General features: G+C 35.1%; 1 protein-coding gene and 1 long non-coding RNA gene across 2 annotated transcripts; one reads left to right on the top strand and one right to left on the bottom strand.

The window, feature by feature from the left end:
• Nucleotides 1-907: 907 nt before the first annotated feature.
• Nucleotides 908-2,831, bottom strand: LOC118479820. The gene is made up of 2 exons (XR_004860942.1): nucleotides 2,274-2,831; nucleotides 908-1,457 (listed from the first exon to the last, which is right to left on the bottom strand). It is a non-coding gene; the product is annotated as an uncharacterized LOC118479820 (long non-coding RNA).
• Nucleotides 2,832-3,114: 283 nt separating this feature from the next.
• LOC110945115 (Fanconi anemia group J protein homolog) lies at nucleotides 3,115-14,079 on the top strand. Its single transcript, XM_022186753.2, has 27 exons — nucleotides 3,115-3,502; nucleotides 3,654-3,720; nucleotides 3,924-3,999; nucleotides 4,225-4,289; nucleotides 4,361-4,414; nucleotides 4,515-4,615; nucleotides 4,705-4,846; nucleotides 5,227-5,288; nucleotides 5,367-5,440; nucleotides 5,533-5,603; nucleotides 5,704-5,791; nucleotides 6,052-6,124; nucleotides 6,219-6,317; nucleotides 6,559-6,667; nucleotides 8,985-9,078; nucleotides 9,176-9,259; nucleotides 9,334-9,490; nucleotides 9,705-9,871; nucleotides 9,971-10,015; nucleotides 10,128-10,156; nucleotides 10,265-10,386; nucleotides 10,471-10,518; nucleotides 10,947-11,071; nucleotides 11,147-11,505; nucleotides 11,818-12,664; nucleotides 12,917-12,973; nucleotides 13,766-14,079. The coding sequence occupies exons 1-27, from the start codon at nucleotides 3,193-3,195 to the stop codon at nucleotides 13,787-13,789; spliced, it is 3,549 nt and encodes a 1,182-aa protein (XP_022042445.1). The 5' UTR covers nucleotides 3,115-3,192; the 3' UTR covers nucleotides 13,790-14,079.
• Nucleotides 14,080-17,638: the final 3,559 nt, after the last annotated feature.

Here is a 17,638-nt window from a genome sequence, read left to right as displayed (position 1 = left end):
CTTTCTGTAAATTAAAAGATACCATAATGGTCATAGTGCTGAAAACGTAACTCTACTCATGTTCATGAAGAATTTATCAAGTTAGGTGTATTTTTGGCATCATCTATTGGGGGCACTTAGGGTGGAAGGGGTGGTCATCACTCATCACAATCCATCATACACCACACCCAATCACCAATTGTCAAATCACTCTGTTACATTTCATCACATTTCACTGTAATAGACTTGCAATGGTCGTCACTCATCACTCACTCTTTTTTTTTCAAATTAAGATAAAATTAAGACAAATAATTAAAAATTGCAGTAAACTTTAAAAAGTAAAATAAAAATAAAAATATGCCACCAAAATTAAACAAACGAATTGTACATGCTGTGGTATACATGCTCAAACCATATGTACATGTGGAGGTCACTATCAAGAGACAATAGCCACTATATTAAACTGCTTTAATTTCTTTTGATTTAAACTTTTTGAAAAATTACGGTGAATATTTATAGCACTGCTGGTTCTTCAAGTTTTCATTGAAAGTCGTTTGAATGACCGCTCACAACCTTTTGACCTAAATGATCCATAATTATAACGTATTTACAAGAATGACCGTATTGTTTTAAACTTTAGATAATAGACACATAACAAATAATATTACTAACCAAGTCTTTTATGATTAAACTCATTTTGATAAGAGTTAATCGTACCAAATTTCAAAATTCAAGCTATAAGAATTTAGAAAAATTTCTGAAATACACTTCACTTGAATTTTTTCCTATTTGAAAAGCAGTAAGTCCTACTTCTCTTGAAACACCAAAGACTAGTATATTCTTCATGTGGCCAAGTTTACAAATAGTTGGGATGGAAAATATACGGTGAAACAACACGTAAGCTTTTTATTTTCAATACCAGTCACCATGAAGAAAAAAGCTAAGAAGTCTAGTTTCAACTGCAAAATGTGTAAAGATCAATTTCAAGACATTCAAATGTGAAATAACGTAACTGCATCCGTATCATAATGATCTTTTTCATAATCTGTAAACCCATCCGGCAGGCCACATCTAATCGAAATTATTTTCTTCATGGTTCTGCGATCGACCCTCCTCATCCATTTCTTCATTACCTTGTTCTTTGTATTATGTACCGAGGAGTACTTGCACGTTTTGTTTTTTCTCGTCTCTTTGCTACCTTTCTAGCCTGCTTACCTTTCTCCAGTTGATCCACATACGAATTCACTAACTCTTGCATCTCCTCTGAATCCTTTATCTGAGACTTGACATTAATCTTGTTTGTTCTCAACTCCTCTCTATTAGCAACAACTCCTTCCAAAGTATTATCGCAATTATAGCATTCACAATCCCGCCTCGGTATGGTTTCTTGAACTATTGGCCTCATATAATCTTCAGTCCGAAGATATTTCACGTTCATCTTTAGAATCTTCAAGCATCTCTTTTATAGGAAGGAACTCCTGCAATTGTAAAGGGCGGGTCATAATGTGAATTATTTTGTTCTAAGCGGGTGATTGGAATTGCACTTGCAAACTGATTATCAGATTATTGCGATACTCAGTTTTGACAGTGTCAAATCCCAAACACCCCCTTATCATAAATGTTACTGCCATTATTAAATTCCCCATTTGACCCATTAGAAGCCAATTCAACCCAACCAACTCATTTACTCATAAATATCATTTTATTTACCCATTTGACCCATTAGAAGCCAATTCAACCCAACCAACTCATTTACTCTTAAACGGGTCGAATAGTATATAATGACTAGTGAGAAAGTCATATATATATATATATATATGATGGAAAGAGGAGTTCAACCGAATAGTAACATTATGACCAAAGACTAATAATAGGCAGTTTTGAACCTGTCGCCATGAAGCTTCATTTCTCAAGTATTTTATTTAGATGCAAAACAAAAAATAATAAATAATAAATTAGATATATAACCTCTAGAAAACTATACAGGATTCCGCTCACCACATACAATTTTAAACTTATTTGAAGCATTGTTGCTCGTATTGGGGATCTAACCAAACCTTTTGTGAAATCATAACTTTATGCACACTTTGATCCATAATTATCTGTTTGACCTATCTTCATTAGCAAATCAAAGATTGTGGCATACAATATACATTTCAATAATTCAGTTAACTTTAAAGCCTATTCCTTTCTTCCTTTGCAAGAACTAAAAAGTGACTGAATGCACAAATCGATTTCTAGCATAATAAAGAAACAGTAAGATTATAACAATGTAGTAGCTTGAATATTCATACCAAAATCAAAGATCTCCACCAGCAGACAAAGCTTCAGAGGGCAAACATTGATCTCACCTCTATTCAACTCACTTTTTTATCCATTATCGTCCGTACGATCGAACTTGAAACCCTAGGCGACGTTGTCTCCGACGGAATTAACTCCTCGACTCCTTCCTCTTTGTCTTCATAATCATCATCTTTGATTGTATGGCATAGAGAGATCAGAGAAGGTTGATTTGTGTATGTATGGCATAGAGAGCCGCAGCGAGCCAGCGACTTGTGGAAGGAGATCTAGAGAAATAGAGAAACCCTTGATAACCGATGCAAAATAGGAAAGAGCGAGGCCTTGATGATGCTGGGTAGGGGAGGATTTATAGTGGGTGACCTGGGGCGGTTGGGGAGGAGAAAGCGGGAAACGTGGGTGGGGTGAACGGAAACCGCCTGAAACCACATGATTTAAGGAGAGAGATTGTAAAACTGCCATTTTAAGGACTTTCAATGGCTCAGATCAAAAGTTAGGGACTTTAAACAGCCAGGATTCTTCCAAATTGCAGTTACAATTAATGATGATTTGGGGAGAACATGGGCAAGAAAATGTGGAGGCCCAGGAAACTGCTTTGAACTGAGAGGTTATTTTTATGAGTTTAAGTGGCTGAGATTTAATCTCAGCCAAATCCAATGGTGGATATTGATTTGAGAGTTGGTTACACTTAATGGGTTCCATATATATATATAATTAGATGGTAATAAATGTGTAGTCTTCTGAAAGATACGTATCGTTTCCGAAATTTGAGTAAACAAACAATATGGTGCAATCGTCAATTCTAACAAAAAAATAAAATAAATTAAAATTGAAGTTGGCGCCAAAAGATGAAATTAAACATGCATAAAAACTTAGAAACCCTAGAAGTGCAACCCAATCGGCCATCGAGAAATTATGGAATCAGATCCAAACCCTAAACCGAATGTGAATCACATCGGAGGCATACCGATCGAGTTTCCGTACCCGCCATACGGCTCTCAGCTGGCTTACATGAGCAGAGTCATCGCAACACTCGATCGAGCGCAACGAGACGGTCATTTTCATGCCCTACTTGAATCGCCTACTGGTACCGGCAAGTCATTGTCTCTGCTTTGCTCAGTTCTTGCGTGGCAGAAGAATCACCGCTCAAAGTCTCTGTACGGCAACATAGATCCTCTCGGTGGTCAGGATGGGGGTTTTGTTCCTGATATGGAGCAACCGTCAGGTATGAATAATATCATTTCATTTTATTAATACATTTCCTGTTAAAATAACTCACCACTCTATTTATGATTTGTTTTTTTTTTTCTTAAAAGATATTGCACAATTGCTCTATCACTATTAATTTATGTTGTTTTTTTCTTTATAAATCATAGCTAATCCGACGCCTGATCTTTATGAGAAGAACAATGTGATGCAGAAGGTTGTCATATACTATGCCTCGTAAGTTTCGTTCAATCAAGCATTTGAGATTCTTAGTGGGTGCGGGTTTGGTGTATTTATCCTAGAAAATCAGGTTATATTATTAATTTTAAGGAAGTTAACTATTTAGAGAATGATCAAATGTAAGTAATGGGAGTGGACTTTTTTAGTTTTAGTTCATATTTGTTTTTTTAATGGAAAATAGTTGTGTATTGGCTATTCAGGAGGACACATTTACAGATTAGTCAAGTGATCCGCGAATTTCGGAAAACAAGCTATCATGTGCCTATGGCAGTTTTGGTTCGTTATCTGGATCTTACCTTTTGTTCTACAATGTACTTATGGTTTATGATCTATTAATTTTAAGGAAGTTTCTTGTACATATATGTTTTTGCATTCTCATGTTGATAAATTTTATCTTGCAGCATACTTTGTATTTAACAGAGTACAAATGCACTCGTGTGTCATATCTTTCTAACAGATAAAAAATCTTGCACCTTTTCATCTTTTTTTATCATCTTTCAGGGATCTAGAAAACGCTACTGTATAAACGCGAAAGTTCGTGGTCAAGATAATATTGATGAGAAATGGTACTTATTTATATGTAAAAAAAGCAGTTATTATTGTTTCTACTTTTAATGTGTGTTGTTTATTATTGTAGTAAGATACTTCTCAAGCAGATAAAACGAAAGAAAGTTGGTTGCAGAGAATATGTGTGAGTTTTTTCATGTTCACATACTCTGATCTTGTTATCCTTTCAATAAGATTCTTGATCTTAATTATGAGAATTAATAATCATCCATGAGCTTTAACAGGAACACAACCATGGTCAGAGCGCACCCATCTCTCAGGAAAGGAGGCTGCTATGAAGTCCATGATATTGAAGATCTTGTTAAAGTTGGAGAAATGGTACAAGGTTTGCTCTTTTATCCTAACCTTCTTGGGCCTGAAGTCAATAGTCGCGGTCGACACTTAGTAAATAACCGTTTTGTCCTAAATTTTCAGGTTGCCCATATTTTGCAGCACAAGCCATGGCAGAAGTGGCAGATATAGTTTTTTGTCCATACAGCTATATTATCAATCCACAAATCCGACAAGCGATGGAAATAAATCTTAAAGGAAATATTATCATTCTTGATGAAGCTCAGTGAGTAATATAATCTCCCAAATATCCAACTGCATTAATCCTATTAGTATTTGGAAAAAAAATTCAATATTTGTGATTTTTATGCTCATTTAGAAAGCCTAATAATCATGTAATGCTGGTAATACCCAAAGCGTGGAACTTTGGGATTTATATTCACCGGTGCTCGATCTAGTGGTATTTTTATGGGGATTCTATCTATCGCTGTAGGATCCCTATTCAAGATCACTGCAGTTCCTTTTCGGGCGGCTGTAGGACGGATGGCCGCCTATAGGTGGTAGGGTAGGGTGGGTGGTACCGCTCAGATTGCGGCCAATCTTCCTAACCGCGCGCGGGCCGGGCTGGCATATTTTAGATAATAAGTTGTTTTGACCTCTTTTCAGTAATATAGAGGACGTAGCTCGGGAGGCTGGTAGTATAGATGTGGAAGAATGTGCTCTGATCCGTAAGTGTTGTCTAGCTTCATTTTTTGCAATCTCTTCTATGTTTTATTAATATTGTTATCCTCTTGTATATATGAAAGAATTACAGAATGAACTGGAAAATCTTGGTAAAAGTAATCCGCTGATTTATAAGCCCTTATATGAAATGATTGAGGTACTACTATGAACTCTCTATTTAGGAACTATTGTATAACGGTACAGATTTTCTCAGCGTAGATAATAATTTTTAGCTACTTATCTTGGCAGAATATTATTAGTTGGATCAGTCTGAGGAAAAAAACCATGGGGAAGCTTAGTTTTCAACATAAAGCCTCATGGTCAGTTATTTGATATATTGTTGAAGTTTTCTTGTTATTTGCATGGCATCAATTATACATTTTGTGTATGCAAGTGATATTTTGTGACAACTATGATCAGTTGGGGTGCTGATAAAGCTGTAAAAGAACTTCAAGAAGCAAACATATCAATGCAGTGCTTCCCAAGCTTACAAGATTGTGCCACAATGGTAATCCTGTTGAGTCACACTCTCTACCTACCATTCCTCCATTTGCAAAAGATCTACCTTGATATTCTCTTATATAAAAGTAACGTTAAAATAAAGTTTAACGTACTCCAACATTGTTCTAAAGTTCAGGAATCAAATCAATTTGAAGCTGAAATAGCGAGTCGTATCAAATTCTATTTGTTCATCTGCTTCTAGGACCCAGAATGAGTGTCCTCTCTCCTGGCATTATGATAATTACTCTTTTCTAAAACTCTATCCAGGCAATTAAAATAGCTACAGATGCAGACCCAGAAGTTCCTCATTTAAGTGGCACGCCCTGCAAGGTATTAGAAGGTAATTAACTTTCATGTTTGTTTGCTTTTAGTCTTTTTTGGGGTCAAAATAAACTTGTGATCTCATTGCATCTTTGTTTGCTTTCATCACACAGACCTCTTCTCTTCACTTACCTGCTTTTTCTCTAAAGACGGGAAACACATATGCGACTATCAGCTTGTATTACAATGTCATAATATCAACGGTGATGCTGGTAAGTTGTTGCTAGACATATTATAATAAGGTTTGGGATGGCGCACAAATATTAATTTTAAGTATTTTTTGACATTTCCTCAAAGTTATGATTTTAATAAAACAATATTTGATAGTTAGATGTCTTATTGTCCCATTATTTTATAATCTATCAAACTGACATATGCTTAAATGAGGAAAGCATACAGTCACACCTAAATTTATGTTTCATACCTTTTGTCTTAGTAATAGCGTTTACGCAGGACTTGATGCTGATGACTGGCCCTGTACTTTCAGCTTGTGGTGCTTGAACCCAGCCCTCGTGTTCAAGAACATGTCTGATGGTGCTCTTTCAGTGATTTTAACATCCGGGTAGGTGCATGCATATTACATTGAATTTTTTGGTAAGACATATTATTGTCGTGTTTTAGTATCCTGTTATGTTTTTTTGTTAGTCAGACCGTAAAATCTTCAATACAGTCTCCCTGCTTAAATCTTCAGCCTTTACAGTTTATACATGTTATAAGGGGACTAGGGGTGGAATCACTAGTGATGGATTCCATCACTCCCACTATCCAATCAACTAATGCCATGTCATCAATCCAATTTCCATCACTAGTGATAGAAATGGACTAGGGGTGGAATCACTAGTGATGGAATTCCATCACTCCCTCCCAATTTTTTTAATTTTCATTTTAAAATTAGAAAATAAAAATAAAACACTAAATTAAAAATTTCATTAATTTTAAAACATACTAGTTCAATTTAACATACTAGGAACATACAATTTAAAAAAAAAAAAAAAAACCTACTCCTCGTCCGAATCCGGAAACTCCAAACCTAGAGAACCTACTAGTTCGATTAAATCGTATCTCAACCGAAAGTGAGTTTCTTCGTTACGCAATTGTAAATGGATATCTTGTGGAACTTGAACTTGTGTAGGAGGATCCGGTACCCAATCCGGGGATATTGCACGTCCGTCGTGTTTGATCAACATATTGTGCAATATGATACACGCATACACTATGCTATGTATTGCTTTCTTGGTCATCGAACGAACCGGTCGGTGTAGGATACCCCATCTACCCTTTAAAACACCAAACGCCCTCTCAACATCTTTTCTTGCCGATTCTTGCAATTTTTTGAACGCCTTTTCTTTAGCCTCGACGGGAAATGAGGGAGCTTTCACAAAAACGGACCAAGACGGGTAGATACCATACACAAGATAAAAGCCTCATATGTAATGTCGACCGTTAACATAGAAAGGAGACGAAGGTGCGGTACCATCCGTTACGCTTTGGAACAACGGCGACGTGTGCAACACGTTTATGTCGTTGTTTGAACCTGGAACACCGAAGTACGAATGCCAAATCCATAAATCATTCGACGCCACCGCTTCTAGTATGATGGTTGGTCTTTTGATGTCTCCCCTTACATACGCCCCTCGCAACTCTCTTGGACAATTTTTCCACTCGATATGTGTACAATCGATGCTACCGAGCATCCCGGGAAAATGCCATCTAGCCTCGTGTGCGGCATAAATACGAGAGATGTCGTGGCTCGTCGGCTTTCGTAAAAACTCGTTAGAATACAACTTAATGACCGCATTGCAAAAAAATTGCAAACACTCACGTGAAGTTCTTTCAGACATAGCTAGGTATTCATCATATTGATCGGGTGGGTTACCTGTCGCTAGTTGGCGAATGGCGGACGTGCATTTTTGAATCGGCGTGAAACTTGGTTTGCCCCTCGCATCGAAACCTTCTTGAAACCATCCCTCGCTTGCCTCGATGTCTCCAACAATCTTTAAAAATAATTCTTTGGGTAAACGAAAACGATCTCTAAACGTTTCGGAATTGTATAGCGGGTTTTCCACAAAATAATCGTTCATCAAAACTTCGTTGGCACATATACGATCACGGCCGACCATCTTCTTCTTTGTGCGGGACGACTCGGCATCAAGCTCGTTATACACCGACACAAAATAGTTAAGCGTGTCGTTGTCGGAAGACGACTCGGAATCGCTAGACATCGGAAACGTCGAATCGGTAGGGAATTCCATTTGAGAAAGATATAAAAAATTGGGTGAAATGGGTGTAAAATGGTTTAAAAGATATAGTTTGGTGTATGAAAAAATGGTTAAAATGGGGATATATATATAGATAAAATGGATTTTTTTTTTTTTTATTAAAGTTACCGTTTTTAAACGGTCATGTGCACAACCAACGGTCGGATTTTTGAAACTTCAACGCGTGTTGGTGGTAACGCGTTTATTGTACCACGCGTTTTCAAGTGGTGGCGGCGGTGTAGCGTTATCATATAACGCGTGCTCGGGCTCCATCACGGGACCGCCCCGGGTTCTCTAAGTGCACATTGCAGTGTGTTGGGTTTGTGCTTGTTTATCACAAACATTATGGATCCTTGTGAGCCTGTGAGGCTAGGCAATTAGCATGTTTAATAGTGTCATCTTTATAAATCAGTTAATAATCTGATGACAGGCATGGTTGTAGAAATCGTTAGTCGCTAGTCGGTCGGTAAGGTGGGGACTAGCGATTAATCGGGATTAACCGGGGATTAATCGGATATAATCGGGATTAATTGTAATTAATCGAAAATTAATCGAGATTAATCGATGATTAATCGGGGATTAATCGGTGCCTAGTCGGGATTTTTACAACCATGATGACAGGACTCTGTCACCGATGAGCTCCTTCCAGTCGGAACTTGGGATTCAGTTCGGAACCTCTCTTGTGGCTCCACATGTAATTAACGTGGACTCACAGGTACCAACAAAGTTCATATCCTTTCTTAAAACTTATTTTGCATTTTGATCCTAATATCTTGCTTATGTTACTTTTTTTTAATCTTTTTATATGAAAGCTATGGGCTGGTGTGATCCACCAAGGCCCAAATAATTACCCGTTGAATGCAAGCTACAAAACATCAGAAGCTCACGCTTTCCAGGTAAGTTTTTTAAAACAAAGACGTGAACGCTTGTCTTAACGTTAAATATGTTGCCAATGTTGTTTCATGTACAGGATGCACTTGGCACATCGCTGGAAGAAATATGCAAAGTAGTTCCTGGTGGATGCTTAGTATTCTTCCCAAGCTATAAGCTTATTGACAAATTACTCAGTCGCTGGTCTCACACAGGACAATGGTCTCACCTAAATGCACAGAAACCCGTTTTTGTTGGTGAGGTTCCGTCCTGTGTTATAAATGTTTCAAAGTTAATACATGAAATGCACACCAAAGTCAAAAGCAACACTCTTTCGTTGCTAAAGTCTGCTATTTCTATTTAGTTTTAAAATTAGAGCTTAAGTTTTCCAATAAATTTGATGTTCTTTTTTCTTCGCTATTCTATATTTTCTTTAACAACGAGTTACTTTATATTATATTATATTATTAGAGCCAAGAGGAGGGAAGGATGAATTTGAGAATGTTCTGAAAGGTTATTTTGATACCATTCGTCAAGGCAATAAACCCATGACTGGGAGGAGAAGGGGTTGTTGTAATGCAATAAAGAGTGAAGGGAACTCAAACGGAGCTACATTGCTTGCTGTTTGTCGAGGAAAGGTATCCTGATAAGTTATTTACACTCTTTTATGTAAATAAGTGAGTCAGAAAGTCACAAGATGGTGGCTGAAGTTACTATCTTACTATCTGTTTGTACAGGTCTCAGAAGGAATTGACTTCTCGGACGATTATGCTCGAACAGTTGTATCCTTTGTTGTTTCTCGAGAATTTTGCACTTGTTTATACTAAAACCTCTAGTAATTTCTCAGACCATGGTTGTAGTATTGTTCCTTGACTACCACTTTGGAAACCTTAGATAATTGTGGGGATTCCTTTTCCAAATGTGTAAGCTTCACTTTCTATTTTTGTGTAATTTTGTATTTTTTATAGGATTTATATGTTTATGCTATACTTGAAGTTCACATCCTGCTGATAGCTATAGTTTTTCATCAGGTTTGATATTCAAGTAGCAGAAAAGAAGAAATACAATGATACATTTAAATCTTCTAAAGGCCTTCTTAGCGGCAATGAGTGGTACTGTCAGCAAGCCTTTCGAGCACTTAATCAGGCAGCAGGTATCATTCTTTTTGATAATAACATGGATTACTATATGATGGCTGTTTTTGAAACTGAATGTCAGTATACATTTTTTTGTGTAGGGCGTTGTATCCGACACAGGTTCGACTATGGAGCCATAATCTTCCTAGGTAAGGATTCAATATATACATACCAATATCCAACTAATTGTCAACTTATCTGTTAGTCGGGGATTCGTTTTTGTTATCAATGCCGTAAGCTAATGTCACAGTACGTCTCTTGCGACTTCTGTTTGACACTTGAAGTGGAACATAGTTAGTACTATAGCGGAGTTGTATAAGTTCTGCAGTAGAGGTCACAAGAGGTGCGCGTTACGGCGTTAGTCTGGTTGGATTAACCTGCAAACATTTTTTTTCTCTACTTCCTATTTTTTTATAAATATATAAATGTATAAACTACAACAATCATACCCAGTAAAATCCCATCCATAGCAAGCTATTGGTTTTATATATGAAGTAATGGTTACAAAAACATTAGTTTTACAATGTATACTTATAAGACGTTGGAGTGTCCTTATCATGGTTAATTCTGCAAGCAGATGAGCGCTTTCGTCAAGAAAAAAATTTAACCTACATTTCAAAGTGGATAAGAAGTTCTATTAGACAGCATGACAGTTTTGAGCAGTCTTTAGAGGGGTTAAAGTCGTTTTTCAGAGACGTCAAGGTATTCTTCTTTCCATTTTCCTTTTACTAGTTTCGACATCACTAACAATGTTCATGTTGTGAAACAATGGAACAGGTTGAGAATAATGGAAGTTCTAAGAAGCCGATCAATGTTACACCTATCGATGTTGAGGAGCCAAGAAACTGGTTCAAAGATATGAAGAACGGTAATTTAACTACGCCCAACGTGAAAAGAGAAAGATCTGCGTCGGAGGGTGTCACAGCACCAGAAACAATGGGACAGGCTGAGAATAGCGGAAGTTCTATGAAGCCGATCAATGTGGAACCTATTAAAGTTGAAGAGCCAATAAACTGGTTCACAGACATGAAGAACCGTAAATTAACTAAGCCCAACCTGAAAGGACAAACGATGAGTGACAACAAAACTGGTATAGCTTATGTTGACTTGGAAGATGATTTGGAGACCCAAGATAGGTATACCCACACTTTTATTTCAACTGATTTGTCTTTTGAAGCTACCAAGTGAGTTCCTCTTAATCTTAGCATTAGTGTTAATAGTACAAGAGGCGGTAAGATGGACCGGAAGGGTGGGTTGGGTAACAAGGTCAGGTTAAATCGACCCATTCATAAGTAAATTAGTTGAAATTGCCACATGTAAATGATAATTTCTTGGTGTTCAGTTTGCATGCTAACTGCTTCTCCCTTGATTTCTTTTTTAATATGAAACTTCTAGCTGCTATTAATGAAGTTGTGGTTACGTACGTTCTGATCATCGTATTGGTGCAGGTGTTCATCACCAACGCCGATTATATTATCTCCTGATGATTTTAAAGAACCCCCAAGAGATAATGACCATGAGCCGTTAATCAAGAAGGAAACATTGAGAGATAATGCCGATGAGCCGATTATATTATCTCCTGATGAAACCCCGAGAGACAATGACCATGAGTTGTTAATTAAGAAGGAAACACCGATTAAGGAAAATTACCCCATTACTCTTGAATCTGACTCTGAGCATGAGCAGTCTAATTCAACCATATTCCAAACAAAGTTTCCAGATCAGAAGTTACCCCATTCCTTTTCTTCGCCTTGCTCTACTTCTGCTTCGGGAATCATGCATGCATTCGTGACTCCTAAAAAACAACAAATATCTCAAAACAGATCACCTTTGCTAGATATGAGTGTCAATTCACGGTTTCATAAAAGAAGAAAGCCTTCAGTAGTGAAAATGGAACCGTTGGATCCTCAATCTTGCATTCTGGAAGTACCAGATACATCATCTACCGATGCTATGAAGAAAGACGTAAAAATATCGTGTTCAATTTGTAGACATCCTTTAGGTTTGGAGGATAATAATTATATTGTTCCTTGTTCAATAATGTCATTATCTATGGTGCATTTGGCTTCAGTTTGGAAAGGGGAGTTGGAGAAGGGCCCCACAAGAAGTGTGCCTGTTATGGTATCTGACATTACATCAGTTGATTCAAGAATAAGTTGTGAAGAAGAAGAAGAAATATGGAGTAAAGAAGATGGCTGTGTGTATAATAAAATTCTCTGCACTTTCTGTAGTAACTGCCTTGGCTTGCGTGTTGTTGCAATTACCAATTCATCCAATGTGCAGCTTCTAAACAAGGTACTACTTTTTTTTTTTTGAACGGCAACACACTTTATATATATGTATATAAAGAGCCAGCAAGAAGCTGAGAGAAACAAACAAAGGAAACGAAAAAACAGCCAAAAAACGAATTACAACATATCTAAAATATAAACAAGGTACTACTACTGTTGGTTCGTTGGTTGGTTGGTTGGTTGTGTGTGTGTGTCTGTCTCTGAATTCCTAACACATGAAATCTTCTTTTGGTTTGTTCTTTTACAATATTTGCAGGCGCTGTTTTATTCTGACAGACTGGAAATCCAACATATTGATACATCAGTTAATAAGGTCAGTTGATTTATTCTAAAATCTGAAGAAACATATATAAAGAATGAATGAATGAAAACACTTATGAGGAGCTGCTTTTAGCACACACATCACATGATTCCTGAAGCTATAAAAACTTTTCATTGACCTAGAAATTTACACACGACAACATAAGATAAGTATAACAAGGAACAAACGTTGTTGCCCCAATAATGCGATCAACCTGGCTGCATTTTTTGTTGAGCATGAAGACTAGAGGTGGCGAAATGGGTGGTTGTTTAGTGTAAAGGGCCGGGTTTAGTTGATACATAAATACTTGAGAGTATATTTAACTTTGTGTCCTAACTATTGGTTAGTTTGAAGGTTGTGTCTTTTAACATTAATAGTTACATTGGATGTCCTTTATTTGAAACGTTGTCACGCTTTATGGCTTTTCCACTTAGTGGTTAACTTTATGTGCTAGTTTTTAATGACAATTTTATCCTTACAACTAAAAGACAATGTGTCATTCCACAATTATGTTATTTCCTAATTTTTAATTACACGTTTTGTCTTTTATTTGTAAAGACAAAACTGTCAATAAAAAAGCTAACATAAAAATTTAACACTAGTTAGTGACGAGGACCGAAAGTGTTACAACTTTTCAAACAAAGGGCGTTCAGTGACAACCTTTTTAAATAAAGGACATCCAATGTAATAAATTACAGAATCAAAGGTTCCTTATCTTAATTTTCTGTTTTAGTTATTTCTAGTTGCAAGTCACATTTTATAGGCTAACTTAAATAAGTTGACTTATCTTTATTCATCATGCAGATGCGACTACCGAATAAATATTGATACCTACAGTAGTGTAAATTTTAAACAGATAACAATGATTGATTTTGTGGAAGATTGAATCTCAAGCGGGCCAATGAAAATGACAACGAGTTAGGGATCTTTTTTTACTTTTCACTCTGGTGGTATGTTGACTTTTAGTTGAAAAGTTGTGTATTACCAACTTTAGGAGGTGTTTAGCTAAGTTTTTCCACACCTCCTTATAACCTATTGACTTAGTTTATTTATTTATTTATTATTGTTACACCTCTATTGTTTGTTGACTGACCTGGTTAAATTTCATTTTGCAGCATGTGGATCCTTATATTTTCTTTTTCATGTAAATGTTCTAAAAGTAGCTTTCTAAGTTATTATATGTATTCAATTTTTTTTAATAAACTGTAATTTGTGTCTTTGAAGAAAGAGTTTGGTGTCAAGTTGCGTCCCCATTTTGAAAATGTTGCTTGTTGAGTCTATTGAATCCCTGAAGCCCCGTTAGTTTTTATCAATCATCATCATCATACTTGGTAAATCCCACCAATAGCAAAGTTAAGTTAGAGTCTAAGGAGGGTAAGATGTAGACATTCTTACCTCTACCCGGTAGAAATAGAGCGGCTGCTTTCAACACCGTTAGTTTTTATCAATGAAATGAGTATATTACCCTTATATCCTATATGTTTGCGTCCCTGTGATTTTTAACCTTTACGTCCCCGAGCTTAAAATTATTATTGTTGTTCTCACTTTAATAAATGTTTATTGTGGTCCTAGAATAAATGGATTTAATACATAAAGTTGTAAATAATTTATCTCAATTAAAAGCTACACCAATTGTTATAGAAGTTATCAATTTTAACTTTTAAGCCAACTGAACTGAAGTACTTTAAATATTATGAAACTAATAACAATAAATAAATCTGTCTTAGTAATTCTTTGTAAGGAATGACTATTAAACTGATGGTACATTTTAAATCACTGGCCAATTGACTTAAAAGGATGTTGAACGAGAGGGTTGGCTTGGGAGGCTGAGATAAAAAACAATACTACGATGGATGGTTCAAATGAGGATGAATAAAAACATCAAATTGGTTGATGGTTATGTCAAAACCAAATTTTATTTAAGTTTAAATCAATTTTACAAAATCTATTTATTTTTTTTATTTTCATCTTTTTATTATATCTCTTAATTAACATAAACTCTATTTATTTTTTTATTTCATATTTTTATTAAATTTCTTATTTAACATAAAATCTATTTGTTACACCAGTATTTTTTTTAAGTAGATATTTTAAATAAAATCTACTAGCTATATAGTTTTATGTAAATTAAATTTCTTACTCATTTTAACTAATGTAAACCTTACTCGTTTTCAATTTTGGATTGAAATGATTGATAATAATAAATATCTTTCATGTAAAAAATTTTAAGCCTTTTTTTAACTCGTTTTTTTTTTTTCATTTACATTTTACTATTTTAGAAAGATATTAAATTTACATAAAACTATATAGCTAGGTATTTTAGAAAAAACTAAAAAAAATTAAGCCTTTTTTTAACTCGTTTTTTTTTTTTTGTAAAATAGATATTTAATTTACATAAAACTATATAGCTAGTAGATTTTATTGGTGCAACTAGTAGATTTTATGTATATTAAATATCTTTCTAAAATAGTAAAATGTAAATGAACTAAAAAACAAGTTAAAAATGGCTTAATTTTTTTTATATAAAAGATATTTATTATTATTATTATTATTATTATTATTATTATTATTATTATTATTATTATTATTATTATTATCAATCATATATATCCAAAATTGAAAACGAGTAAGGTTTACATTATTTAAAACTAGTAAGAAATTTAATTTACATAAAACTATATAGCTAGTAGATTTTATTTAAAAAATCTATTTAAAAAAAATAGTGGTGTAACAAGTAGATTTTATGTTAAATAAGAAATTTAATAAAAATATGAAAAAAATAGACTTTATGTTAATTAAGAGATACAATAAAAAGATGAAAATAAAAAAATAAATAGATTTTGTAAAATTGATTTAAACTTAAATAAAATTAGGTGTTAGTACCCAAATGTGTTACATTGATAAACTTAAAAAATGCAAGGGTATTTTAGTCATTAATTAACTAATTTTGGTGTTAGTACCCAAAGGTGTTACAAAATTGAAACCACAGAACCTAAATTTGTTAAAAAATAAAGTTAGTACCCAAAGGCGAAATTAGGTATAAACCACAGGACCCATTTATGTAATTAACTCTAATAATAAATAAATCTATGTCTTAGTAATTCTTTGTAAGGAATTGCTATTAAACTGATGGTACATTTTAAATCACTGGCCAATTGACTTAAAAGGATGTTGAAGGAGAGGGTTGACTTGGGACCACACGGGTACTCGAATTAGTATTATAATAGAATTGCTAAGTTGGAATTTGTAACTTTTTTTTTTCAATATAGTTGATAGTGATAGTTTTTACTATCTGAGATTTTTTATGTTAGAGATCATACATTGATCAAGGGTTTTTTTTTGTATAAATCCTCGTGTTTATTGTCATTTTCGTTTGATATTTGATCATACATTTATTCATTAAACAAAGCACCCAACCTTACAAAAATCAGATTTAGTTATATTATCCTTGTGTAATTTTTGACCAAAACAATAGGGCCTATTTTTTTTTCTTTCTCGCACAAGGCCTCGTACAAATTTTTTTCTAACGTTTTAGGAGACGACCTTGTATCTCATCTCACCCCTCATGTAAAGAGACGCCGATGAAGATTGTGGTACGACGTTGTGGTGGCAGACAGAAGAGTTTGACTGTGTTGATATTGTGTCCGTTAGTGAGTGCGAGTCCTCACCGTTATTGAACATCATCATCATCATACTCAGTAAATCCCACCAATAACAAAGCTAAGGTAGGGTATGAGAAGGGTAAGATGTAGACAACCTTACCTCTACCCCATAGGACTAGAGAGACTGCTTACAGTAAGACCCCCCGCTCCATAGTAGTTTTGTATCAAACCTTAGACATAAGGCGCATAACTCTCGGCAAAAGGCCGATTAGTGCATGTACCCCCATTGTCTTTCGACTATCAACGTCACTACATGATGCATGATTAACCGTCCCCCGCTTTTAACGTTATTTTCACGAAATTAGTAAAGTAACGTTAAAATTAGTGCAATTTCACTTTTGCCACTCGAGGGTCCACACATATACACATTATATGTGCGCACCGCAAGCGAGACGTCTCACCGTTATTGAACGTGAGAGGAAAGTTACCGGTGGATTGTGGATATTCCGTCGATAATTCTGAAGAGCCGAACAGCTATACATCATAATCACGAAAAGGAACTAAAGTAATACCTAGTAAATAATAGACATTGAAGAAAGGCAATATGTCAATATGAGATGCCTACATTGGTTCGTTTGCAGCCCTAACAGCCACCACCACCTCCCACCATCCACCTCATCACAACCTTCTATCATCGCCACCACTTGCCTGCACCATCACCACCCACCCCACCACCATCACAAAACTATTTGAACTAAAATGACAAGAAAAAACTATTTAGACTAAAGTGACAATCTGATCAAACCTCAGGGACTAAAATAACAATTTACTCACAAAACTAATTTTAAAAGAATAAGTACAACGTCTAAAAAGCCCTCATATGCTTTGTATTTGAGATTACTTAACCAAGAATTTTAACATAGTTTGTATTAAAAGTTGACCCTTGTAGTAAAACATGTTAACATGAACAAAAATGTTAGATTTATGTAGCTTTCTCTAAAAACAATTTTACTAAATGTAGTTTTCACTTTTCATGTATCGTTGATTTCAGAAATTAAACGAAAATCTAAAGATG

This window comes from Helianthus annuus, chromosome 6, assembly GCF_002127325.2.
Source record: "Helianthus annuus cultivar XRQ/B chromosome 6, HanXRQr2.0-SUNRISE, whole genome shotgun sequence".
NCBI lineage: Eukaryota > Viridiplantae > Streptophyta > Magnoliopsida > Asterales > Asteraceae > Helianthus > Helianthus annuus.
Note: the sequence above shows the minus strand (reverse complement) of the source record. Positions and strands in the feature narration are given on the sequence as shown.